We start from the raw sequence: 25,686 nt of genomic DNA, 5'->3' as shown, positions 1-25,686 counted from the left end.
GAACTTTTTGAGAAGCGCCATTGCCACCTCTTTCAGGCAACCAATCATATAGGGTAGGACTTTATCCGAGCCATATGACATCATAATAGAGACAGAAAAGCTCATTTGTTGGAGCAGATCCTAGACACTGAATGTGGACACTGAAGACGCTGGAAGCCCTTTTTTCATGAAATGCTGTGATGAAGTCTCCCCCCTGTGCCACCGCTTTTCTGCCAAAGAAAAACGCTATGTGGACACTGGCCCTAAAGTTTTATCATCTAAAAAATAGAATACAATTACTCATAAGAATTAGGCTATCATCAACATAAAATTTAATAAAAAATGCATCCTCTCCTTTCACAGTCATCCATTCATTCTGTTGTCTTCATTTCTGTGACATCATTTTCACAAACTCTGTAAAGAGAATAGACAAAATATTGGTTAGCCAAATTCTTTGGTAGATTTATCAAAAACTTTTTGCTTTGGCACTGAGTGTAAATGATAATGTAACTAGCAGACACATAAAAAGACATTTAAATGAAATTTGACTGAACAAATTATTTTAACAGTAATTTTTTTTCATGGCAGACATTGTTACATTGTGACTTGTCATGGCAGCAAAAGCTGATAAATGAAACTGATAACATGAATCTTGGCTCAGACACCTGTGAGTGTGCCAGTGACCAAAATAATACCAGAGCTCTAATACTTTTTTCAGATGTTTTCTGATGTAGTTATTTAAAAGGGCTTTATGCAAAATTCAGAGCCTCTGAATTGTTTGGACATGTTTCTCAAGATGAAGGTGGCTGAATTGGTGCCTAGCTGGGGCCCCCAAGAAGTGTGCCAGACTTTGAAGCCAATTTTTGTGGTGGCCAAACAGTGTATTTACACCGTCACATGATGCCCTGTGGCCCAAAAGACTTTTTGGTATTGACTTACATGGCCAAGGAGACGCCTGTAAATCAGCGGATAAATGTTTTTGACCGCCACCACCTCTGCAAAACGATATATTTCACTATTGGGATTTGATCCATTTGGTCCAAAAACATTTGGAAAGTCAAGAAAAGCCACACATTTGAATCATTTTATTCTCAAGTTAGAGAACTGGAAGTAGCTTCCTCAGCCAATGGAAGACTCTAGTGCGCCTGCTCTATGGGTCACATGGTGCGGAAACAGTGCTGATCATCCAGATTTTTTTTAAATGAGGCAGTTAAACTTTTTTGGCTTCCTGCGCCACTGAGCAACCTTAATAGGAATGAAAGGGGCCCCGCCTCTAGTGCTACCACAACAAACCACAGAGAAGCTAAGACTGCAATACACAGAGGGAGCATGACTCTGCTCAAGATGCCATCACTCCACCATATATTTACAGAACAAATAGTGGTTTGCTGCTATGTTATTGCCATAACAGAACCATTAACAACAATTTTAAAATTGAGGCTATCTATTTGAATCAAAGATTGTTGATTCAATTTGAGTTACTTCATCTGCTGTGTTTCACAGAACAACTCAACCAGCTCAACATCTAGACAGCGGAGGTTAATATAAGGCTACAGAAAAAGACTTAATATTTGTGTGTGCATGTGTGTACATGTATCTCACCCTCAAAGTCAACTGTCCCATCTCCATTGTTGTCAGCTTCTCTGACCACTGCTTCGATTTCATTTCTGCTGGTTTGTTCTCCTAGTAACTTTATCATGGCGTGTCTCAGCTCATCAGATGTAATAGAGCCATCTCCATCAATATCAAACTGTATTAAAGTGGAAGAGGAAAGCAAAACATTGCAAAACTCTAGGGCATTTCTGACTCATATTGCAATCACGACATGCCAGATATCTGTTTTTACAATTATCTTCATTTAATATCCACCATGGGGTGCCAAAGACCAAAAAGAGAAAGTAGGTATGTTGGGCTCACCTCTCGAAATGCATCTTTAAGTTCCTTCAGCCCAATCATCCCTGCAGTTTCAGCCAAAAGCTTGGGGGTCATTAGTTCCACGAAATCGTCAAAGTCCACCCGTCCCCCCACTGTGATGAGACAAATGATGTAACTAATATTAGCAGGCAGTACACAGAGAACACAGCTTAAGCTATGTTTGAGTCCTCTAACACCATTGTGAAAAAAGTACTTGTCTAGCTTTTAGCCTGCTGTTGGAGAGATTTATCTTTGGCAATTAGTGATGCTCTATTTCATACATTACATTTCACTCTGCTGTGCTTGTCATTGTGGAAAACAATTTCGAGACAAGCACTTATGCCACTTCCTCTGGTCGTTTATCTTCCTGGTTTTAAATTATTGACTTAACTCAAAATCTCAGTGGAGGTAAACACTTTATAAATGTGAAGAGGATGGTTTGCATTCAACCGTCAGATGGATTGTAAAAATATATGGTAGTATATCTAAGATGTGCTGTGCTCTTCTATACCATTTATGTGAGCCACTGACATATGATAAACCAGCAGACGATATATTTAATTGTTCCCACCAACACTTTGCTGGCTTCTTTAGAAATAGAAAAATGCAAATGTGCTCTGTGTCTCAAGAGACCATTGTGAAGGAGAGCGTGGAAGACACATTTCCTGAAAAGATTTTTAATATGTTTTGCATTAGTTTTTTTAAACACGTTCAGCAAAAAAATGTAAAAAAAACACACACACTCTCTCAACAAGAGAGATAAAACTGTGGGAACAAGTTATTATCTCATGAGATTAAGTTATTACATTGTGGGAACAAGTTATCTTATAGAAACGAGTTATTTCATAGGAACATCTTTCATCTTATACTGTGAGAACAAGTTCTTATCTTGTGTGCACAAGTAAATTATCTTGTGGGATTAAGTTATCATATTGTGGGAACAAATCATCTTATGGGAACAAGTTCTTATCTTGTGGGAGCAAGATATTATCAGTGTGGAATTAAGTTATTATATTGTGAGAAAAAGTTATTATGTCATGGGAATAAGTTATTATATTGTGGGAACAAATTATTTTATGGGATTAAGTTATTATAATGTGGGAACAAGTTATCTTGTAGAAACAAGTTATCTCATAGGAACATCTTTCTTCTTATATTGTGGGACCAAGTTCTTATCATGTGTGCACAAGTTACTGTAATTATCTTGTGGGAACAAATTTTTATCTCATGGGAACAAGTTATTATCTTGTGGGAGCAAGGTATTATCAGTGTAGGATTAAGTTATTATATCGTGGGAACAAGTAATTATCTTGTGGTAACATGTTCTTATCCAGTGGGAGCAAGTTCCTGTCCTGTGAGATTAAGTTATTATATTGTGGGAACAAGTTATCATCTCATGGGAACAAGTTATGATATTGTGGGAACAAGTAATTATCTTGTGGGAACAAGTTATTATATTGCGGGAACATGGTCTTATCTAGTGGGAACAAGTTCTTGTCCTGTGAGATTAAGTTATTATATAATGGGAACAAGTTATTATCTCATGGGAACAAGCTATTATATTGTGGGAACATGTTCTTATCTAGTGGGAACAAGTTTGTGTCCTGTGAGATTAAGTTATTATATTGTGGAAACAAGGTAATTATCTTGTGGGAACAAGTTATTATATTGTGGGAACATGTTCTTGTCCTGTGAGATTAAGTTATTATATTGTGGGAACAAGTTATTATATTGCAGGAACATGGTCTTATCTAGTGGGAACAAGTTCTTGTCCTGTGAGATTAAGTTATTATATAAAGGGAATAAGTTATTATCTCATGGGAACAAGTTATTATATTGTGGGAACATGTTCTTACCTTATGGGAGCAAGGTATTATTAGTGTGGGATTAAGTTATTATATTGTGTACACAAAATGAGAGGCTCACTTGTTTCCACAAGGGAACTAACCAGACCAATAATATCACCTTTTGGGACTTCAGGGTCTCCGTAAGATATCCAAAATAAATAAACAGATTATATTTTCATCAGCCCAATTGGCAGTAATAAAACATTAATGGAGTTTGACATATTTTTGCTTTTACCTCATAAATTAGAGAACATTACTCACAGTTCATGTTGATGTTCTGACTCAGTTCTATGAGCTCCATTTCAGTGGGCATGTAACCCATGGTCCTCATCAGGTTCCCCAGGTCCTTACAGGTTATGAAACCATCTTTGTCTTTATCAAACTCAACAAAAGCTTCACGCAACTCTAGAGAGCATACAGACAAATAAATTGAGATGGCATACCTTGACAGAAACTTAAAGATAAAAAATCAATATGTAACAGTATATTTGAACACACAAAGCAGCAATTACCGTCAATCTCATCATTTGTAAGAGCTCTTGTCTGCGAAAGAATAAAGGCATGGATAAAAATAGAAAATTCTGTTAGTATGTTTTATACATCCTTTTATACACTTTTCCACAAAATGTTTCACTACTGATGTATCCACAGTAACCCTTATTTTATATCTATGAAACACTTAGGTTGAAATTGTTGATGTGTCCACATACATTTGAAATACCCATTTATTTATCCCAAATATAAGCGTTCTAGACTATTTTTAGGACAAAACATTAATTTAAGAAAGGCGTGAGTAACTGTCACTCATTATATGTGGGGACTATGTTTTTACCATTAGATCACACATTTAAAGTACACATTCATGTATGTCGTACCTTTGTTTAATATGTCACATAAAAGTGCTCTAAATGACATCATGATATACACCAGTGCCATCCACATTATGTTCTCTGATGAACATTCATCATTTTAATTGTATAATATGCCGTTTATTATTTTGCATAAGGCTTCAATATAGTTGTCCATATGAAGTTAACAGCATTTAATTGAAGTATATAACACTTTTATACTTTTATACTGTTCTGAAATAAATTAATTTGAACTTGTATTTCAAATACATTTGGACTGGGGAACATTATTTCTTAGTATTGAAAAATAAATCAAAGAGAAATTCTGATTATCTGACTAGGTTTTTGCTTTTGCATCTGGTTTTAGCCACACTGACCACATAACATCATATCAACCTGCTGTTTTTGATCCACACACATTTTTTTCTGTGTATACTGTGAATATGGGTTGGTAGCAATGTCCAGAAACATTTCTGTTTGTGTGCTTCTAACTTTTCTTTAAAAAAAAAAAAAAAAAAAAAAATCTAACAGGATCTTGTTTGACTGATCCCTGATTATATGTAGAGTATATTAATTTTGGGATCACAACATCAGCACAGGTTGCCTATAAAGTTCAATGACTGGTAAAAAGAAAAAAACATGAATGTATGTGAGGAGTGCAGAATGCAACCTGTGTAGCTATGATTCAATTTTTTACATAAAATATTATGGTTTTGTATAAATGTATGTTGTGACAATTAGAGACAAAGCACAGAAACTGCATGCCAATGCATCCGCTTAATGCACCAGCTAAAAAGTTTGCCCACCTATGTCTCCTCCACACTTAAATTCTTTTAAGCAGCTTTTACCATTGACCTAAAATAACACCATATATGAATAACCATCATAGCAAACCATAGTTATTTGATAAATAATCAACATATGATAGTAAGACTTACATCCTTGGTTAACCAGTGAAAAAGACAATCATATACACTTAATTTCTTTGAGATTTAGAAAACTCTTTAGTAAAAGATAGGTATATAGTAATAGCATGAAACTACCACTCAGTCATAAACAGTACAATAAAACCAAGAAACCATTTTGACTTACAGGTCTCCTTGTTCCTCCCCTGAGAAAGATGCAAGCTTGTTTAATACTCATGATGACAGCCTTGTATTTGTGAATTCCTGTTAAAAATATATATGTTGCTGGCCTGTATCATTCAGTGTCTCTTTTCTGTGTGAGCATGTGTCTGCGTGTAAACTGTGATCAGCAGTGAGCTGCGTATGCGGGAGAAGAGGGATGATGTCTCATATGGATTATCTCTGCAGCTTTGGTCTAGAAAAGAAAGATAGGCTTAATGCTGTGCATATACACAATTTCATACACTAAGTCAGACACTACGGTTGTTTTTAAAAGCTTTTTTTTTAAAAGAAAGAATTAAATGCAATCTAAATGTCATAAACAAGATTTTTTTTTGTATTTGACACTGTTTGCTAATGATAAAAAAAAATCTATGTCACCCCATCTTTGGATTTAAATCCTCATTTGTTTGGAGAAAAAACATGGATAAGACATATCTGTATTTGCTTATTGTTCACAGTTTGTTGACTCCTCCCATGCTTTCATGTGGTGCTAGTTGAGTAAATGATTGTCTGAAGCTTTCTATCAGTTATCACGAAATGAAACAAAACAGGATACAACAGATGGGAAAGTGAGGAGGGAGCAAATCTAGTATCAAAAGGATTGTGAATCATATGCCACTACAAATATGCATTTGTAATTTCTTTAATTGTCTGAGAAAAAAAATAAAACCATTGTACCCAGAAGTTCTCATGAAATTGAATTAAATAGATTTTATGTTGATATAGATAAATGCAATTGATTTTTGTGGTGCTTATAAATCTCAGCATGCAAGTTATCTTATTATAAATAAATGAATGCAGTGCTTAGGGTACTTGAACACTATATTTGCATTTTAAAACAGGTATCATCAGCCTGTTACATAACCACAATATGCACTGGTAAAATTAAAGGTTCTGTGCAATTTAAGAAGATATTCTAAATCTACACGCAACAATCACATCTGGAGCTGCATTGTTTGATGGGTTGCATGAGAGGCCCATAAATGAAATAAATGAGCACATGAGCAATTTAATCACACAACTTATTTGTCTATCTGTATGCACTCTATATAAATAGGATCGGTATTTTGTGACATCATGAGCAGGGTGCCAGATAATGCCATGAAACCACTTATATCTTTTTACATAACTGCATTGATCCTGTTTTATAGACCTATAGACCTCTTTGGTAATTGATTTGTTAATGAAAGTGGCATTTCGCTCAGTTACATCATCATTATGCTTGCTATATATTCAGAGACTGAAGTGCAGAATAGGCTTTGTCCATGCAAAGTATCTCATGTGTGACACAGTAGCATGATTCATTTAATTCATTTTCTGTAACCGCTTATCTTGTTGAGGGTTGTAGGAGGGGGCTGGAGCCTATTCCAGCTGACATTGGGCGAAAGGCGAGGTATACCCTGGACAGATCTCCAGACTTTTGCAGGTGTGACATATAGAGACAGACAACCATTCACACCTATGGCAAATTCAAAGTGACTAATTAACCTAACCTGCACATCTCTGGAAGGTGGGAGGCAGCTGCTGGAGTACTCTGAGAAAACACACGCTGACACGGGGAAAACATGCAAACTCCGCTCAGAAGGCCTGCCCCACCCCAGGTTGGAATCAGGAACCCTCCTGCTGTGAGGAGATGATGCTAACCACTGCTCCACCATGCCACCCTTGCACGTTGCAGTTTGAGGTGTTCTGTCAGCTGTTTTACAGACATTTCTTTTATAATAGTGGCCTTTTGAGAAAAAAATGCTTTTTGGGCTGCAAGAAAAAAAATTTTTTGGCCAGTGAGCAGCGTTCCTGGGGTCCCAGGTGTCTCCTGTAGGTGTCAAATAGATTGTGCATGCCTTTTGTGCTGCATGTCATCCCCTCTCTCTTCCCCCATTCTTGTATTTGAACAACATGCTAGCTAAATATATGAGCCCCTCCCTTTGAAAATCCCAATGCAAATCCAGAGTTTTCTGTGCTCTCTCATTCTCACTTGTCGTTTTTCACATCTGTTTCTTTGGCAGGTTTGAATGGCCAGGCTCTGGAGTCCATTCCCTCCACTTCAGTGTTGAGAAAAACCTGGAGAAGCCCTCAGTCTCTCCTGCAGGGGAACTGGATTTACTTTCAGTCAGTATGGAATGCACTGGATCAGACAACCTGCAGGGAAAGCACTAGAATGGATGGGGGCTATTTGGAGTGATGCAAGTAAAACAAGTTATGTCAGCAGTGTGCAAGGACGTATAGAAATCACCAGAGATAATAGCAACAGCATGGTGTATCTGAGACTGTCCAACCTAAAGCCCGAGGACTCTGCTGTGTGTTACTGTGCCCAAAATACAGTCTATGTGATAAATCAAACATAAGCAGAGAGGCTTTACAAAAACCTAAAACCGCTGATGTTTTCAATCACCAGCAGGGGGCAGCAAGACATTATCTAAAATATGTCAAACCAACATCATACCTCCACATACAGAAAAATAAATAAATAAATAAAACACTGTGAAAGCACCAGCAGAGGCTGTGGTTTGTGACTTCCTCTTTTTTATGTTTTTCACCAACATGTGCTTTTCTATAACAATGTACTGGTTAATAATATTCCCATCTGTTATTTTGTAAGGCAGGTGTGAGGCATTCTCTGGTATATTTCATCTATTGAAAAAAATAAATTGTAACAGTCAAATAATGATCAAAAATACCCAAATTAAACAGATAATGAATGAAAAAGGTGTTAAGGACAAGACTAAGACATAAGCATTAGGCCTTATCCAGCAGGGAGAAAACAAACTCTACCTGTGTACAGACTCAATGTGTGCTTTTAGGGCAGGCGTTATTTAGAGAGGCCAAGTCCATTTCATCCCTGATCAGTTTAATCTGAACAAATAGCTGTTACAGGAACGGCTGATGCAAAAATAATTTCACAGGTGGGTTCATACATTTATTTGTTTTCTTGTTACAGGTGTGAAATATAATGAGCTGCGTCACTAAACATCTCTGACAGTCCATCAAGTTCAGACCCTGAATAATACCTGCCAGCTCTGTGATTTTATTTTAGAGGCTTTGAATTAATGTTTCAAAAAAAGGAAAATTGAGTAAAAAAAACAACCTATATAATTCCAAGCTTTGACAAAGAACAGTCCTGTCCTTTTATAGCCTGTCAGTGTCCTTGTCTATGCAAAGTGAACTTCCTCACAGTCTGCTATAAAGACTTGATATCATGCTGTCAGCTGCAGCAGAAGAAGAGAAGCTCCCATCAGATCACCTTCAATACCAACCATGTTCTCTGTAGCTCTGCTGCTGCTGGCTGCTGGATCCTGTGAGTCTCACTGAGGCAGAGACACTGACAGTATGATCACAGCACACTGACTGTTCACTCTTATTACACTCATTCAATATTCAACATGTTTTCCTCCACAGGTGTGAAGTGTCAACAGTTGACACAGCCAGCCTCTGTGACTGTGCAGCCAGGTCAACGTCTGACCATCACCTGTCAGGTCTCTTATACTCTCAGCAGCTATCCCACAGCTTGGATCAGACAGCCTGCAGGGAAAGGACTGGAGTGGATTGGAAGAGCAGGTGAAGGTTGGAGCACATCTTACAAAGATTCACTGAAGAACAAGTTCAGTATCAGCTTAGACTCTTCCAGCAAGACAGTGACTCTAAACGGACAGAATGTGCAGCCTGAAGACACTGCTGTGTATTACTGTGCCAGAGAGCCACAGTGACACAAAGCATCAGTAGACCTGAACAAAAACCCCTCAGTGCCTGAACACTTGTAACATGAAGCCACCAGAGGAGGAGCCCTCAGACCACTAATGATTTCAACACTGTTACAGTCTCCAGATTTTGTTCTCAGTTTGAAATTTGTTATAATTGTTGATACATTAATGCATTGTATCCCACATTTATAAAATAGTTGTGCTTTCACATATTTATACATGGTCTGTAAAATTTTGAAGAAATGATAAAAATCAGTTGTTTTAAATGCTCATTGTCTGACAAGACTTGAACCTTTATTAGGTCAGTTTCAACTCCAGAACATCATTGCTGGGAAAAAACATACAATAAAACAAAACACAGTTATTATAAGAAAAAGTCAGTTGTGGGAAAGAGTGTTGGGGTGGAGGAGTTTGGTGAGGTTGGTGAGGTAAGAGGGGGTCTGGTCGGGGAGGAATTTGAGAGTGTAGAGATGGAGTTTGAATTGTATCTGTTGGACAAGACAAGAGTGATTTTGTTTCAGGAGTAAGTGAGCAGCTGAGTTCTGGATATACTGGAGTCTTGAGTCTTTAGAGGGTAAACCATATAGACTACTATTGCAGTTGTCGAATCTAAAGATGACGATGGCATTGGTCAGGTGATTCAGCAGCAGAAAGAGAGAGATGAGTGAATGTGAGTTATGTTTTACAACTGGAAAAATGCAGTTTTGGTGAAAAGTTAAGCATGGTGTTTGACAGAGAAGTCAGTGTGTAAGATTACTCCAATCATGTGGATGTATGGTGAGATATGACTGAAGCTGGGAGAGGGCAGTACAGGTGATGATGAGAGAAGAGTCATGTTGCTGAAATATGAAACAGGTTCATTCAGTGTTCCTGTAGTTTCTGTCCACCACCTGTCTCCTTCCTGATACAAATCCTTTTTCAGACACTCCTGATGAGCTCATTGAAACAGAAACAACCCAGGAGACATTGCAAATAAATAAATGATAATAATTGCAAGGAGGGTTGACTTTGTCAAACTTTGATTCAATAATATAGTTGTTTGAATGAATCAAAAGCACAAAGTATTGTAGCAAGTGAATCCATTTGTCAGTGAAACCAGTGCTGTAAAAACACCCATGTAACATATTCTTCTCTTGTATTTGAACAATATCTGAGCCAAATATATTAGCTCCTCCTTTCAGAAATCCCAATGCAAATCCAGAGTTTTCAGAAGGTATACTTCTGTCCTCCCACTGGCTTCTTGGTTAGTGTGTAGCAGTTCACATCTTCAGTCTCAAGATGATGGACAAACTGTCTGTTCTGCTGACAGCGCTCTGTCTGCCCTGTAAGTTACTTTATGCTGCAATACAAAGAAAAAAATGTAAACATTTAATGTTCTGTGCTCTCTCATTCTCACTTGTCTCTTTTCACATCTGTTTCTTTGGCAGGTTTGAATGGCCAGGCTCTGGAGTCCATTCCCTCCACTTCAGTGTTGAAAAAACCTGGAGAAGCCCTCAGTCTCTCCTGCAGGGGAACTGGATTTACTTTCAGTCAGCATGGAATGCACTGGATCAGACAACCTGCAGGGAAAGCACTGGAATGGATGGGGCTTATTTGGTTTGATGCAAGTAAAACAGTTTATGCCAGCAGTGTGCAAGGACGTATAGAAATCACCAGAGATAATAGCAACAGCATGGTGTATCTGAGACTGTCCAACCTAAAGCCTGAGGACTCTGCTGTGTATTACTGTGCCAGACACACACTGAGCAGAGAGGCTTTACAAAAACCTAAAACGTCAGATATTTACAATCTCCAGCAGGGGGCAGCAAGAGATCATCTAAAATGATATGTCAAACCAACATCATAACTACACATACCGAGAAAAAAAATAAAAAAATAAAAAAATAAAACACTGTGAAAGCACCAGCAGAGGCTGTGGTTTGTGACTTCCTCTTTTTTATGTTTTTCACCAACATGTGCTTTTCTATAACAATGTACTGGTTAATAATATTCCCATCTGTTATTTTGTAAGGCAGGTGTGAGGCATTCTCTGGTATATTTCATCTATTGAAAAAAATAAATTGTAACAGTCAAATAATGATCAAAAATACCCAAATTAAACAGATAATGAATGAAAAAGGTGTTAAGGACAAAACTAAGACATAAGTATTAGGCCTTATCCAGCAGGGAGAAAACAAACTCTACCTGTGTACAGACTCAATGTGTGCTTTTAGGGCAGGTGTTATTTAGAGAGGCCAAGTCCATTTCATCCCTGATCAGTTTAATCTGAACAAATAGCTGTTACAGGAACGGCTGATGCAAAAATAACTTCACTACCAGGTGGGTTCATACATTTACATGTACAAATGTTACCTGTCAGTCTTTGAGTTAATGTTTCAAAAAAAGAGAAATGAGTAGATAAACAACCTATATAATTCCAAGCTTTGTCAAAGGACAGTCATTGTCACTGTCATTTTATAGCCTGTCAGTGTCCTTGTCTATGCAAAGTGAACTTCCTCACAGTCTGCTATAAAGACTTGATATCATGCTGTCAGCTGCAGCAGAAGAAGAGAAGCTCCCATCAGATCACCTTCAATACCAACCATGTTCTCTGTAGCTGTGCTGCTGCTGCTGGCTGCTGGATCCTGTGAGTCTCACTGAGGCAGAGACACTGACAGTATGATCACAGCACACTGACTGTTCACTCTTATTACACTCATTCAATATGTTTTCCTCCACAGGTGTGAAGTGTCAACAGTTGACACAGCCAGCCTCTGTGACTGTGCAGCCAGGTCAACGTCTGACCATCACCTGTCAGGTCTCTTATTCTCTCAGCAGCTATGCTACAAATTGGATCAGACAGCCTGCAGGGAAAGGACTGGAGTGGATTGGAGAAAACTGTGTTGGATGTACCCAATTCATAAAGGATTCACTGAAGAACAAGTTCAGTATCAGCATTGACTCTTCCAGCAAGACACTGACTCTAAACGGACAGAATATGCAGCCTGAAGACACTGCTGTGTATTACTGTGCCAGAGAGCCACAGTGACACAAAGCATCAGTAGACCTGAACAAAAACCCCTCAGTGCCTGAACACTTGTAACATGAAGCCACCAGAGGAGGAGCCCTCAGACCACTAATGATTTCAACACCAGCTCACTGTTACAGTACAGAGAGGAACCTTTATAGAGAAACAGAGAGACTTTTAAACATGGTTCTCAGTTTAAAATTTGATCATTATAATCGCAGATACATTAATGTATATTATCCTACATTCATTAAAGGACGTGTGCTTTCTTAAATTGGTACATATTATTTAAAAAAAATGAAGCAATGAAAAAAAACAATCAGTTGCTTCAATGCTCATTGTCGAACAAGAATTGAACCTTTTTTGTCAGTTTCACTTCCAGAACATCATTACTGGGGAAAACAAACAACAAAATAAAACACAGCTATTATCAGTTTGGTGAGGTTGGTGAGGTAAGAGGGGGTCTGGTCGTGGAGGACTTTGTGAGTATAGAGAGGGAATTTGAACTTCACCTGTTGGACAAGAGTGATGTGGTGCAGGAGTAAGTGAACAGCATGGGGTCATGGTTCAAGGACTTTGGAGGGTGTATCATGAAGACTATAAGTGCAGTAGTCAAGTCTGGATGTGATGAAGGCATCGATCAGGTGATTCAGCAGCAGAAAGAGAGAGATGAGTGGAGATAAGTTATGTTTTACAATTGGAAAAATTCAGTTTCGTTGATGAGACAGGCATGGTGTTTGGAGGAGAAGTCAGTGTACAAGATCACTCCAAACATGTGCATGTATCATGAGGTATGACTTTAGAGAAGACTCAAGGTGTTGAAATAAAGCCACTACAAGGAACTTTTAACTGGATATGCAAAAGTCTCTCGTTTCTGCTGATGTCTGTGCGTGACCTACAACAGCAAATGAGACCATTGGTGTGAAGATAAGCTATTTCTTTATAGTGTATATCCATACCTTTAAAAACTGTGTACGGGTCTGTCCCAGGTCGCTTCCAGGACGAAGCGATTTACGGCACTCAGACGGCACACGTCATTTTACCTAGCTGCTTATATTTTTCTCATAAATAGTCGCTATTCCTCCTCCTCGACCCGACGTCCGTGGGGAGTTAAAATAGCAGCAATCATCGGGTAAAAGTTCTGTGAAAGCACTGGACTCACCAACAGTCAGCTATGTCTCAGTCACACAGAGAAAATCCAATCCTCGGGAAGTCAGGAAATCCTTCAGGATAAATGTTTTGTTCGCTAGTGATCTAGCATTTACCAGCCCAATCCTGGCAGGAGCCGGCGGGTCCACAGCGTTAGCTGTCCGAGGAGCCACACACAGAGGCCGCAGGTTGCGCAGATTCACCCCGAGCCAGCGGGTATGAGGAGAGCAGGGGCAGGCGGGGCTGGAACACCTCATCCGGCCGACCACAGGTACTGGCCAGGCGTCGACAGGGTCCAGTGAGTGCCGAGAAATAAAGAGGCGAGGCACCGCTCCATACTCAGTCCAAGAAGCCGTGGAAGTGCTCGCCAAACAGGCCTTCGGCCTTACCAGCCAACTGCTGCGTTTACCCCGGCGGCAGTGGCGCTTACGCCGGAGAGGTGGAGCTGGGGTGCGGCAGAGGTGAGCTGGGATCCCCAATAGGAGCAGGGACAAAGTTTTCCCATCTTGTTGTTTCATTCATCCCCAAAACAAACACATGCCCGAGCCAGGCAAGCGTCTTTACAACAATACGCGCTAGAGCTCATGGGAAATGTAGGCTTAATTCCGGCAAAACATTACGCTACCGCTTTTGTCCACAGGGTCGCCAAAATCAACTCAAAATGAAAGTTCCTTGTAGGGGCTTTAAAAAGGAGTGACAAGGCCGCAAGCATGATTTCTGCTTTTTGAAAAAAAAATGTTGCTGAGGTCCTAAATGTTTAAGGTAACTTAGAAATATTAAATTGGAAAAATGTCATAGAAGCCTTAAATGTGCCAACTTAGAATGATATAAAGTTAATATTCATACTATCCTTCAGCCATTCTTATTCTTGAGGGTAGTGGGGGTTCTGGAGCCCAATATTAGAGCTCTTTGACATTTTCATCAAACAAAAACTGAATGACAATCCTAATCTAGTTGTTTCCTCCCTGTGAGGAGGAGTCAGTGCAAAACTCAGATATCTTCCACCTCTACTTATCTGACTGCAGAGAGGAGGACAGAGAACAGTGGACACACAGTTTAACATGATGGACTATAGGACAGGACTGCTGCTTTTAACTATCTGCTGGGCAGGTGAAGGTTTTCACTCATCTTGAGTTTACATAGTTCTAAATTGTGCACCACCTTGATGTGACTTTGACCTTGACGTGTAAAATGTCTGGATTTTCACTTAGTAGCTACTGGATGGCCTGGCTCAGACAGGCTCCTGGAAAAGGACTGGAGTGAGTTGCAGCTGTTGCTGGTGGTAGCAGCCAAAACTACTCTCAGTCAGTTCAAGGCCGGTTCACCATCTCCAGAGACAACAGCAGACAGCAGGTGTATCTTGTCGAAGCAAAAAAGTCAAGGTCCCGAGCCGTGCCAGAAAGCTCGCGACCTCGCTCTTCTCTTCTCAAACGGACTTTCTTTGTCTTCCATTAGATATCAAAAACTCAAATACTCAGAGGTCAAAAAATCACTGGAGACACGTAGAATCAGATGCAACTGAGTTTCTCGCAGGCAACAAACACATCACAACTCAATGAGTCAAGCTCCGGAGCAAGACTGAAATTTCTTTGTTTGCGCTCGCTCTTTTATCGTAGAATTTCTGCCGAGTCATCTCTTTTTCTTAAACTTTTCCACTGGGCGCTGATCATAAAGGTGTCACATTTCTGCTGACTCAGCACTTTTTTAGTCCTTCCCCCCATATCAGTGTCACATTTCTGCTGACTCAGCACTTTTTTAGTCCTTCCCCCTCTAGGGTCATATCAGGACAAACTGCAATTCCCCTAACTTTCCACTAGTGTTTTCTGAACCCATCCTCATGCTATTTTTAAAAATGATTCACAGTGAGTCCTAGTTACTTCTCCACCACAGTGCTTAAGTGCTCAATGAGTGTGTGTGTGTGTCATAAGAATACATGAAATATTAAACCAGTGTGTAGTTTGTCAGTTGCACAGATTATATTGCTTCAACATGTATCTTTTAAAGGTCAGTTTAAAGGTACAGTACGAACACTATAGTAAATATTACACTACAGTCTGCAGATGAACAGTCTGAAGACTGAAGATTCTGCTGTTTATTATTGTGCTCGAGACACACAGTGACACATGAAGCAGCAACACTGTACAAAAACTCAGCATGTAAAACAAGTCACAACCCAGCATTTCAGATTCACAGAAATAAATTTAGCCCAGCATCATTAACACACACACACACAAACATCCAAGTGCTTAATTCAGACAAGTGTAATTGAAGCTCTCCCATAGCCTATATGTTGTTATTGCAGACATTAAATAGTCTGTTGATCTGTGTGTAAATGTAAATGTTTTAATTTGACTCATCTGACGAAGCAGCTTTGTGGAAAAAAAGGGAAAACAATTCATAGTTATTGTTTTAAATCCTGAATATGTTTTCTTTCATGTGTATCAAAATACATTTTACATAAGACGATTCCAAGCTCTGACTACATGTGACAGGACAGTCCTTTTTTCTAATTCTCTGTCATTGTCCTTGTCTATGCAAAGTGAACTTCCTCACAGTCTGCTATAAAGACTTGATATCATGCTGTCAGCTGCAGCAGAAGAAGAGAAGCTCCCATCAGATCACCTTCAATACCAACCATGTTCTCTGTAGCTGTGCTGCTGCTGGATCCTGTGAGTCTCACTGAGGCAGAGACACTGACAGTATGATCACAGCACACTGACTGTTCACTCTTATTACACTCATTCAATATTCAACATGTTTTCCTCCACAGGTGTGAAGTGTGAACAGTTGACACAGCCAGCCTCTGTGACTGTGCAGCCAGGTCAACGTCTGACCATCACCTGTCAGGTCTCTTATTCTGTGGGCAGCTATCGAACACACTGGATCAGACAGCCTGCAGGGAAAGGACTGGAGTGGATTGGAATGGCAGCTTCTGGATACACCACATACTACAAAGATTCACTGAAGAACAAGTTCAGTATCAGCTTAGACTCTTCCAGCAACACAGTGACTCTAAACGGACAGAATGTGCAGCCTGAAGACACTGCTGTGTATTACTGTGCCAGAGAGCCACAGTGACACAAAGCATCAGTAGACCTGAACAAAAACCCCTCAGTGCCTGAACACTTGTAACATGAAGCCACCAGAGGAGGAGCCCTCAGACCACTAATGATTTCAACACCAGCTCACTGTTACAGTACAGAGAGAAATATTACATTTATGTATTGTATCCCACATTTATATAATAATTGTGCTTTCACATATTTTATTTAAAAAAATTTAAGTATTAAAAAATGCTTTAAAGGTTTATCATCTAAAAAAAGAAAATCTTTATGAAGTCAGTTTTACTTCCAGAACATCAATACTGGAAAACAAACAATAAAACAAAACACAATTATTATTAGCATCAGTCAGTTGTGGGAAAGAGTGTGGGAGTGGAGGAGGTTGGTGATGCTGGTGAGGTAAGGAGAGTGTCTGGTCATGGAGAACTTGTTCAGTGTAGAGGAGAACTTAAATTGTGTCTGTTGGACAAGAGTGATGTGGTTGCAGGACTGAGTGAGTAGCTTTGTTCTGGATGTACTGGAGTCTCAGGAGTTTGTAGGGTGTACCATAAAGACTTCTATTACAGCAGTCAAGTCTGGATGTGATGAAGTCATCGATTAGGTGATTCAGCAGCAGAAAGACAGAGATGTGTGAAGATAAATTTTGTTTTACAACTTGAGAAATGCAGTTTTGGTGATGAGATAGGCATGGTGTTTAACGGAGAAGTCAGTGTGCAAGATTACTCCAATCATGTGGCTGTATGGTGAGATATGACTGAACTTGGGAGAGGGCAGTACAGGTGATAATGAGAGAAGATTCAAGTTGCTGAAATATGAAACAGGTTCATTCAGTGTTCCTGTAGTTTCTGTCCACCACCTGTCTCCTTCCTGATACAAATCCTTTTTCAGACACTCCTGATGAGCTCATGGAAACAGAAACAACCCAGGAGACATTGCAAATAAATAAATTATACTAATAATACTTGCAAGGAGGGCTGACTTTGTCAAACTTTGCTCCAATAATATGGTTGTTTGAATGAATCAAAACCACAAAGTATTGTAGCAAGTGAATCCATTTGTCAGTGAAACCAGTGCTGTAAAAACATCCATGTAACATATTCTTCTCTTGTATTTGAACAATATCTTATATTAGCCCCTCCCTCAAAAAAATCCCAATGCAAATCCAGAGTTTTCAGAAGGTATACTTCTGTCCTCCCACTGGCTTCTTGGTTAGTGTGTAGCAGTTCACATCTTCAGTCTCAAGATGATGGACAAACTGTCTGTTCTGCTGACAGTGCTCTGTCTGCCCTGTAAGTTACTTTATGCTGCAATACAAAGATAAAAATTGCAAACATTTAATGTTCTGTGCTCTCTCATTCTCACTTGTCGTTTTTCACATCTGTTTCTTTGACAGGTTTGAATGGCCAGGCTCTGGAGTCCATTCCCTCCACGTCAGTGGTGAAAAAACCTGGAGAAGCCCTCAGTCTCTCCTGCAGGGGAACTGGATTTACTTTCAGTCAGCATGGAATGCACTGGATCAGACAACCTGCAGGGAAAGCACTGGAATGGATTGGGACTATTTGGAGTGATGCAAGTAAAACAAGTTATGTCAGCAGTGTGCAAGGACGTATAGAAATCACCAGAGATAATAGCAACAGCATGGTGTATCTGAGACTGTCCAACCTAAAGCCTGAGGACTCTGCTGTGTATTACTGTGCCAGCCACACACACTGATACAAGTAAGCAGAGAGGCTTTACAAAAACCTAAAACGTCTGATGTTTACAATCACCAGCAGGGGGCAGCAAGAGATTATCGAAAATGTCATGTCAAACCAACATCATACCTCCACATACCGAGAAAAAAAAATAAAATAAAATAAAACACTGTGAAAGCACCAGCAGAGGCTGTGGTTTGTGACTTCCTCTTTTTTATGTTTTTCACCAACATGTGCTTTTCTATAACAATGTACTGGTTAATAATATTCCCATCTGTTATTTTGTAAGGCAGGTGTGAGGCATTTTCTGGTATATTTCATCTATTGAAGAAAGAAATCATAATAGTTATATAATGATCAAAAATACCCAAGTTGAACACATAATGAATGAAAAAGGTGTTAAGGACAAAACTAAGACATAAGCATTAGGCCTTATCCAGCAGGGAGAAAACAAACTCTACCTGTGTACAGACTCAATGTGTGCTTTCAGGGCAGGTGTTATTTAGAGAGGCCAAGTCCATTTCATCCCTGATCAGTTTAATCTGAACAAATAGCTGTTACAAGAACGGCTGATGCAAGAATAACTTCACTACCAGGTGGGTTCATACATTTACTTGGTTTCTTATTACAGGTGTGAAATATAATGAGCTGAGCTAACAAACATCTCTGACAGTCCATCAAGTTCAGACCCTGAATAATAACTGCCAGCTCTGTGATTTTGTCACAGAGGCTTTGAGTTAATGTTTCAAAAAATGAGAAATGAGTAAAAAAAAAGAAGCCTTATAATTCCAAGCTTTGACAGAGGACAGTCCTGTCCATTTATAGCCTGTCAGTGTCCTTGTCTATGCAAAGTGAACTTCCTCACAGTCTGCTATAAAGATTTGATATCATGCTGTCAGCTGCAGCAGAAGAAGAGAAGCTCCCATCAGATCACCTTCAATACCAACCATGTTCTCTGTAGCTGTGCTGCTGCTGCTGCTGGCTGCTGGATCCTGTGAGTCTCACTGAGGCAGAGACACTGACAGTATGATCACAGCACACTGACTGTTCACTCTTATTACACTCATTCAATATTCAACATGTTTTCCTCCACAGGTGTGAAGTGTCAACAGTTGACACAGCCAGCCTCTGTGACTGTGCAGCCAGGTCAACGTCTGACCATCACCTGTCAGGTCTCTTATTCTCTCAGCAGCTATCGCACAGCTTGGATCAGACAGCCTGCAGGGAAAGGACTGGAGTGGATTGGAATGAAATATACTGGAGATTCATACTACAAAGATTCACTTAAAAACAAGTTCAGTATCAACTTAGACTCTTCCAGCAACACAGTGACTCTAAACGGACAGAATGTGCAGCCTGAAGACACTGCTGTGTATTACTGTGCCAGAGAGCCACAGTGACACAAAGCATCACACCTGAACAAAACCCCTCAGTGCCTGAACACTTGTAACATGAAGCCACCAGAGGAGGAGCCCTCAGACCAGACGTTACACAAAATCTCAATTTTGACAAAAAACAACTTCAGATGAAATGTTGATGGTCTTTGTGAAACTAAGCAAGGTTTTGATCAAACCAAAACCAATGTAATGATATAATAACTTCCACTTAATAACTATAATTGATAAACAGTACCAATATTCAATTTTTTGTATGTTGCCTTGGACAAAATCCTCTGCTGAGTAAATAAGCATATTCAAATGTTACAGTAAAACAAGGATAACAATGACATCAGGTTAGAAGTGGAAACCAAATGAAAGTTGCAAGAGATACAGTGACATGCTCAAACTCAAAATACAGTTAGTCACAACAAAAAAATAAAGCTTTGTGGAGAGTGTGAACAAAGGAGGAGTCAATGCAAAACTCAGATATCTTCCACCTCTACTTATCTGACTGCAGAGAGGAGGACAGAGAACAGTGGACACACAGTTTAACATGATGGACTATAGGACAGGACTGCTGCTTTTAACTATCTGCTGGGCAGGTGAAGGTTTTCACCAATCTTGAGTTGAATCTGTCTTCAAAAACCTGTGAACTTACAGCTACTGACTATTTTTTTGTTTGTCTTGACAGGTGTTGATGGTCAGACTCTGACAGAATCTGAACCAGTGATTAAAAGGCCTGGAGAATCTCACAGACTGACCTGTACAGCCTCTGGATTCACATTTAGTGACTACTATATGCACTGGATCAGACAGGCACGTGGAAAAGGACTGGAGTGGGTTGCCAGGATTGAAAGTGGTAGTGGTAGCAGCAAGCTCTACTCTCAGTCAGTTCAAGGTCGGTTCACCATCTCCAGAGACAACAGCAGACAGCAGTTGTATCTGCAGATGAACAGCCTGAAGACTGAAGATTCTGCTGTTTATTATTGTGCTCGACAGCCACAGTGACTGGAGTTGGTTGAGCAGCTGTACAAAAACCTGCAGTACTCATTTTAATTGGCTGGTTTGCTTTGGTTTCAGGCCTTAAACACAAGTTACCTGTGGACAAATACTGTGTCCTGGACCTGGATTACAGGAAAAGCAGAGACAGAATCACTTTGTTTTGTTCATTAAGCTCTTGTCAGTCTTTTTTAAACAGAGTTAATTAAATTTTAGCTTTTCATTTGAACCATATTTTTTTTTACATGTTTGAAATTTTTTAATTCAAATTTTACAATTCAACTATTTCACACTCTTGATAAACTTAGCAGCTTAGACTCAGGAGCAGGTCATCCATCTATCAGAAGATCGATGGTTTAATCCCCACCTCCTCCAGTCTGCATGTCAAAGTATCCTTGGGCATAATGCTGAATCCCAAATTGCTTGTGATTGCTGTTTCATCAGAGTATGAGTGCATTTAAGATGAACAGCAGGTGGCACCTTCTGTGGTAGCCTCGGCCACTAGTGCGTGAATGGGTGAATGTGTCATGTAGTGTTTAAGTGCTTTGAGAGAAGACTAGGAAGGTGCTGGTCTATTCAAAGTATTATGGAAGTAATTACAATCGTCCTTTTTTATTTTAATTATAAGAAGTTTGTGTCTTTTTGAAAATACTTTTTTAAAGATAATGACTCATGTTGCTCCTCCTCTTTTTTTATTATTTTTATATTGTTCATACTGGCTGAAGTTTCACCACAAGCTATAAACATTTAACACCCAATACAACTGTACTTTTCCCCCAAACATTTTACATTTTTGAAAATTAATTAATTATGTTATATTTTGTTATGTTTATCATCTCCCCAGCACCTGGAATCAACAGCTCATGTTTGATTCAGTTATGTAAATTTGGTGATTTCACAGTCGGTTAGCTCTCAAGTCTGTTATTAATAGACTCAGGAACTGAAACCTTTAGCACAGTCATGAGGAACTATGTAAAATCATTGTGAACATCTGTGGACTGTTCTGAGACATTTTAATATGCACTTAAAATTGTATCAAGGTCTTGACACAATATGTCCTTTTAGACCAAATGATAGTGATCACAAGACAGGTCTGATTTTATTCTCTAAATGTGGCCCTCTGAGTTTTTTAAGGCACATGGTCTACTGTAAGTCATCCAGTTTCTTTTTAAAAAACGATTTAATGTGTAAAAAAATACTTTATACTATATTCATTTTATTGTTTTATTTTTCAGGTATTGTTGTAGCATGAATATAGTGTAAGAGGAAACAAGACAACAATAAATAAATAATAATAAATAAATTTGGTGAGGCAGTTGGTCAAGGTGCAGAGAGTTGCAGTGATGGTGGATATAGTACATATGTAGAGTGTGACATCATAAGCAGTGAAGTTTAAGTGGACACCATGAAGACAGATGTTATTATAGAGGGGAAAACATGTAGAGGATGAACAGGAAAGGACCAAGCACAGAGCCCTGAGGGACACCTTGGGACAGAATAGCCATGGTAATGATGCAGTTGTTAATGCTGATGAATTGCTGTCTGTCTGTGAGATATGACTCAAGTGAGGAGAGGGCAGTACAGGTGATGTGGAGAGAGGATTTGGGTAACTGATATAGTGACAGGGAGTAAGGAAACCTAAAGTATGATTTCTTCTCTGAAAGAAACAGGGTTGGGGATCTAAATATAGAGCATTTAAGACAAATTTAATTGAAATATGTCAGACAAGTCTTAGGCATGCCAGTTTGGGGGGCTGTAAAATTAATATTGCAGCCATCCATCCATTAGCAAAACCCACTTATTCTTGGGGGTTGTGGGGTGCTGGAGCTAATCCCAGGTGACACTGGATGAGAGGCGGAGAACTCCTGACCTTGTCCCAATTACTGGGCTCACTGACATTACATTTTCATTGAACAAAAACTTAATATCAGGTCCAATTTGGCTGCATCCTCTCTGTGAGGAGGAGTCAGTGCAAAACTCAGATATCTTCCACCTCTACTTATCTGACTGCAGAGAGGAGGACAGAGAACAGTGGACACACAGTTTAACATGATGGACTATAGGACAGGACTGCTGCTTTTTACTATCGGCTGGGCAGGTGCGTTTCATCTATCTTGCTTGGGCATAGTTTCCATTTGTGTGTCTGACATATTTCACACTTTTGTTTTTGTTTGACAGGTGTTGATGCTCAGACTCTCACTGAGTCTGAACCTGTGATCAGAAGGCTTGGAGAATCTCACAGACTGACCTGTACAGCCGCTGGATTTGACTTAAGTAGCTATTGGATGGCCTGGATCAGACAGGCTCCTGGAAAAGGACTGGAGTGGATCGCTCAAAGTAGCAGTGGTGGTATCAGCAATTATTACTCTCAGTCAGTTCAAGGCCGGTTCACCATCTCCAGAGACAACAGCAGACAGCAGGTGTATCTGCAGATGAACAGTCTGAAGACTGAAGATTCTGCTGTTTATTATTGTGCTCGAGAGCCACAGTGACTGGAGTTGGTTGAGCAGCTGTACAAAAACCTACAGTGCACTTCTTCTTTCAGGCTGTTAGAGCCTAAGCATTAAGTATTTTTTTAGTATTCCTTTAAAATGTAATGCTGTATTTTCTGTATAATGTTATATCTAATGATTTATATTTTATGTTTTACATTACAAATATGTCATAAATAATAAATTAATCTCTGCTTCATATGTTTGATTCTATGCAAACTCAGTGAGCTTCCTTGTTCCTCAGCTATAAAAACATCCCATCAGGCTGTCAGTGGAGTTCACAGCACGTCAGTTTCAACATAAACCATGTTCTCTGTAGCTCTGCTGCTGCTGTTGGCAGCTGGATGTGAGTCTCTCTGGATTTGTCAAAGTCAACAGTTCTTCTTTTGCTCTATAACTTGATCATAATGAAGAGTAAAACAAAAGTCAAATGGTCGGGAGCTGGGCCAGAAAGCTCGCGACCTTGTTCCTTTGTTCTCGAACGGACTTTTGTTGTTTTCTTCTAGATACCAAAAAACTCACATACTCAGAGGTAAAAAATCACTGGAGACACGTAGAATCAGATGCAACTGAGTTTTATTGTCCACGCAGGCATCAACACAACTCGAGTCAAACTCCAGAGCAAGACTGAAATTTCTTTGTTTGCGCACTCGTATTTATTGTGAAGATTTTCTGCTGAGTCATCTCTTTCTAATCCTTCCCACTTGGCTCTGATCGTAACGATGTCACATTTCTGCTGAGTTTTCACTTTTTTCCCTTTCATCCTACCACCATAACGGTGTCATATTTTCTGCTGAGCCCTCACTTTTTCTCCTTTCATCCTGAACCCCGCCTCTTTACTTGTACTCGTAATGTTTTCCTGGACAATATAAGACCGCCTCCTCTTACCAGGGTCATATCAGGACAAGCTGTAATTCCCCTAACTTTCCACCAGTGTTTCTGAGCCCATCCTCATGCTATTTTTAGAAATGATGCCTAGGTACTTATCCACCACAATACTTAACTGCTCAGTGAGTGTGCGTGTCATAAGAATACATAAAGTATGAGTGCACAGAGTACATTGCTTCAACACGTGTCTTTAAAGTTCAGCTTAAAGATACAGTATAAACACTTCAGTAAACATTACACTACAATAACTATAACTCTATAACAAATCAGTTTCTCCTTTTAACAGGTGTGAAATGTGAACAGTTGACACAGCCAGCCTCTGTGACTGTGCAGCCAGGTCAGCGTCTGACCATCACCTGTCAGGTCTCTTATACTTTGGCTAGCTACTACACAGCTTGGATCAGACAGCCTGCAGGGAAAGGACTGGAGTGGATTGGAAAGGTAGCTCCTGGATCCACTACACGCTATAAAGATTCACTGAAGAACAAATTCAGTTTCAGCACAGACTCGTCGACGAAAACACTGACTCTAAACGGACAGAATGTGCAGCCTGAAGACACTGCTGTGTATTACTGTGCCAGAGAGCCACAGTGACACAAAGCATCAGTAGACCTGAACAAAAACCCCTCAGTGCCTGAACACTTGTAACATGAAGCCACCAGAGGAGGAGCCCTCAGACCACTAATGATTTCAACACCAGCTCACTGTTACAGTACAGAGAGAAACAGACTTTAGATTTTAAATACTCTGATGCTTTTATATCAGTGTCTGTAGTTATTAACTTTTAAATGAGAGAATAGATTCATCTTACCACTTGATTTTAAAAGTTTGTGATATAAATATAGTACTATATACCCCTATAAAGTCAGATTCTCTTCCATGATATCTGTTACAAAAAATATACATTGATTATGTGAATCGTAAGTGCATCAGTGATTGAATCGAAAGTGTTTATCCAACTTCATGGTGATAATAATCATTCAAAATACAGAAAAGTTAGTTTTCATTCACAATCTAAAGTCTCAAGTTTCACCTTCTCTTAAAACACTTGAACATTTTATCCTCATTTCTGATTCATTTAAATAAACTTCAGTCAGCTGATTTACTATCATCACTACTGTATGTAAATCAGCCTCCTTGTGTGTTGCCTCATAAAGAAGTGAAGTGTGTGTGTGTGTGTGTGTGTGTGTCAGTGAGAGGACAGAAGAGCTCACATCAGTTCAGCTTCAACATCAACCATGTTCTCTGTAGCTCTGATACTGCTGCTGGCAGCTGGATCCTGTGAGGAGCTTTCAGTGGATTCACACTAATAAACACATTAGAAACACTGAATAGTCAGATGAATGATGGAGATAATGTTGATTTGTCTTTCCACAGGTGTGAACAGTATTGATCTCATCCAGCCAGACTCAATGGTTGTGCAGCCTGGACAGTCTTTGACCATCACCTGTCAGGTCTCTGGTTATTCTTTGACTGATAACAGCTATGCAACAGGTTGGATCAGACAGCGTGAAGGAAAACCAATGGACTGGATTTCTAATCAGTGGGGTGGAGGAAGCTTTTATGAAAATGCTGCTCTGAAGAACAAGTTCAGCTACAGCAG

The 25,686-nt window shown here is 39.5% G+C and overlaps 2 protein-coding genes and 6 gene segments (V, D, J or C); 7 read left to right on the top strand and 1 right to left on the bottom strand.

The window, feature by feature from the left end:
• Positions 1-364: 364 nt before the first annotated feature.
• On the bottom strand, positions 365-5,731 carry cabp5b (calcium binding protein 5b). The gene is made up of 6 exons (XM_049560112.1): positions 5,681-5,731; positions 4,253-4,283; positions 4,002-4,145; positions 1,897-2,006; positions 1,582-1,729; positions 365-393 (listed from the first exon to the last, which is right to left on the bottom strand). Exons 1-6 carry the CDS (start codon positions 5,729-5,731, stop codon positions 365-367), a joined length of 513 nt encoding a protein of 170 aa, XP_049416069.1.
• Positions 5,732-8,923: 3,192 nt separating this feature from the next.
• LOC125878758 (Ig heavy chain V region XIG14-like) lies at positions 8,924-9,486 on the top strand. The segment is given in 2 exon segments: positions 8,924-9,010; positions 9,112-9,486. Coding segments are annotated over 2 exon segments (348 nt in total).
• Positions 9,487-10,626: 1,140 nt separating this feature from the next.
• On the top strand, positions 10,627-11,290 carry LOC125878739 (immunoglobulin heavy variable 3-33-like). The segment is given in 2 exon segments: positions 10,627-10,737; positions 10,841-11,290. Coding segments are annotated over 2 exon segments (444 nt in total).
• Positions 11,291-11,931: 641 nt separating this feature from the next.
• LOC125878754 (Ig heavy chain V region XIG14-like) lies at positions 11,932-16,739 on the top strand. The segment is given in 3 exon segments: positions 11,932-12,039; positions 12,134-12,210; positions 16,417-16,739. Coding segments are annotated over 3 exon segments (351 nt in total).
• A 1,094-nt stretch (positions 16,740-17,833) lies between these two features.
• LOC125878748 (Ig heavy chain V region 3-like) lies at positions 17,834-18,501 on the top strand. The segment is given in 2 exon segments: positions 17,834-17,920; positions 18,025-18,501. Coding segments are annotated over 2 exon segments (366 nt in total).
• Positions 18,502-19,234: 733 nt separating this feature from the next.
• On the top strand, positions 19,235-19,725 carry LOC125878755 (Ig heavy chain V region 5A-like). The segment is given in 2 exon segments: positions 19,235-19,319; positions 19,421-19,725. Coding segments are annotated over 2 exon segments (351 nt in total).
• A 2,101-nt stretch (positions 19,726-21,826) lies between these two features.
• Positions 21,827-23,244, top strand: LOC125878740 (immunoglobulin heavy variable 3-7-like). The segment is given in 2 exon segments: positions 21,827-21,851; positions 22,882-23,244. Coding segments are annotated over 2 exon segments (324 nt in total).
• A 2,003-nt stretch (positions 23,245-25,247) lies between these two features.
• LOC125878736 (immunoglobulin mu heavy chain-like) overlaps positions 25,248-25,686 on the top strand; it is a 135,060-nt gene continuing 134,621 nt past the window's right edge. The window contains 2 exon segments of the mRNA XM_049560110.1: positions 25,248-25,364; positions 25,461-25,577. Coding sequence (XP_049416067.1) covers positions 25,322-25,364; positions 25,461-25,577 — 160 coding nt within the window. The 5' untranslated portion in view covers positions 25,248-25,321.

This window comes from Epinephelus fuscoguttatus, linkage group LG19 (genome assembly GCF_011397635.1).
Source record: "Epinephelus fuscoguttatus linkage group LG19, E.fuscoguttatus.final_Chr_v1".
Taxonomy (NCBI): domain Eukaryota; kingdom Metazoa; phylum Chordata; class Actinopteri; order Perciformes; family Serranidae; genus Epinephelus; species Epinephelus fuscoguttatus.
Note: the sequence above shows the minus strand (reverse complement) of the source record. Positions and strands in the feature narration are given on the sequence as shown.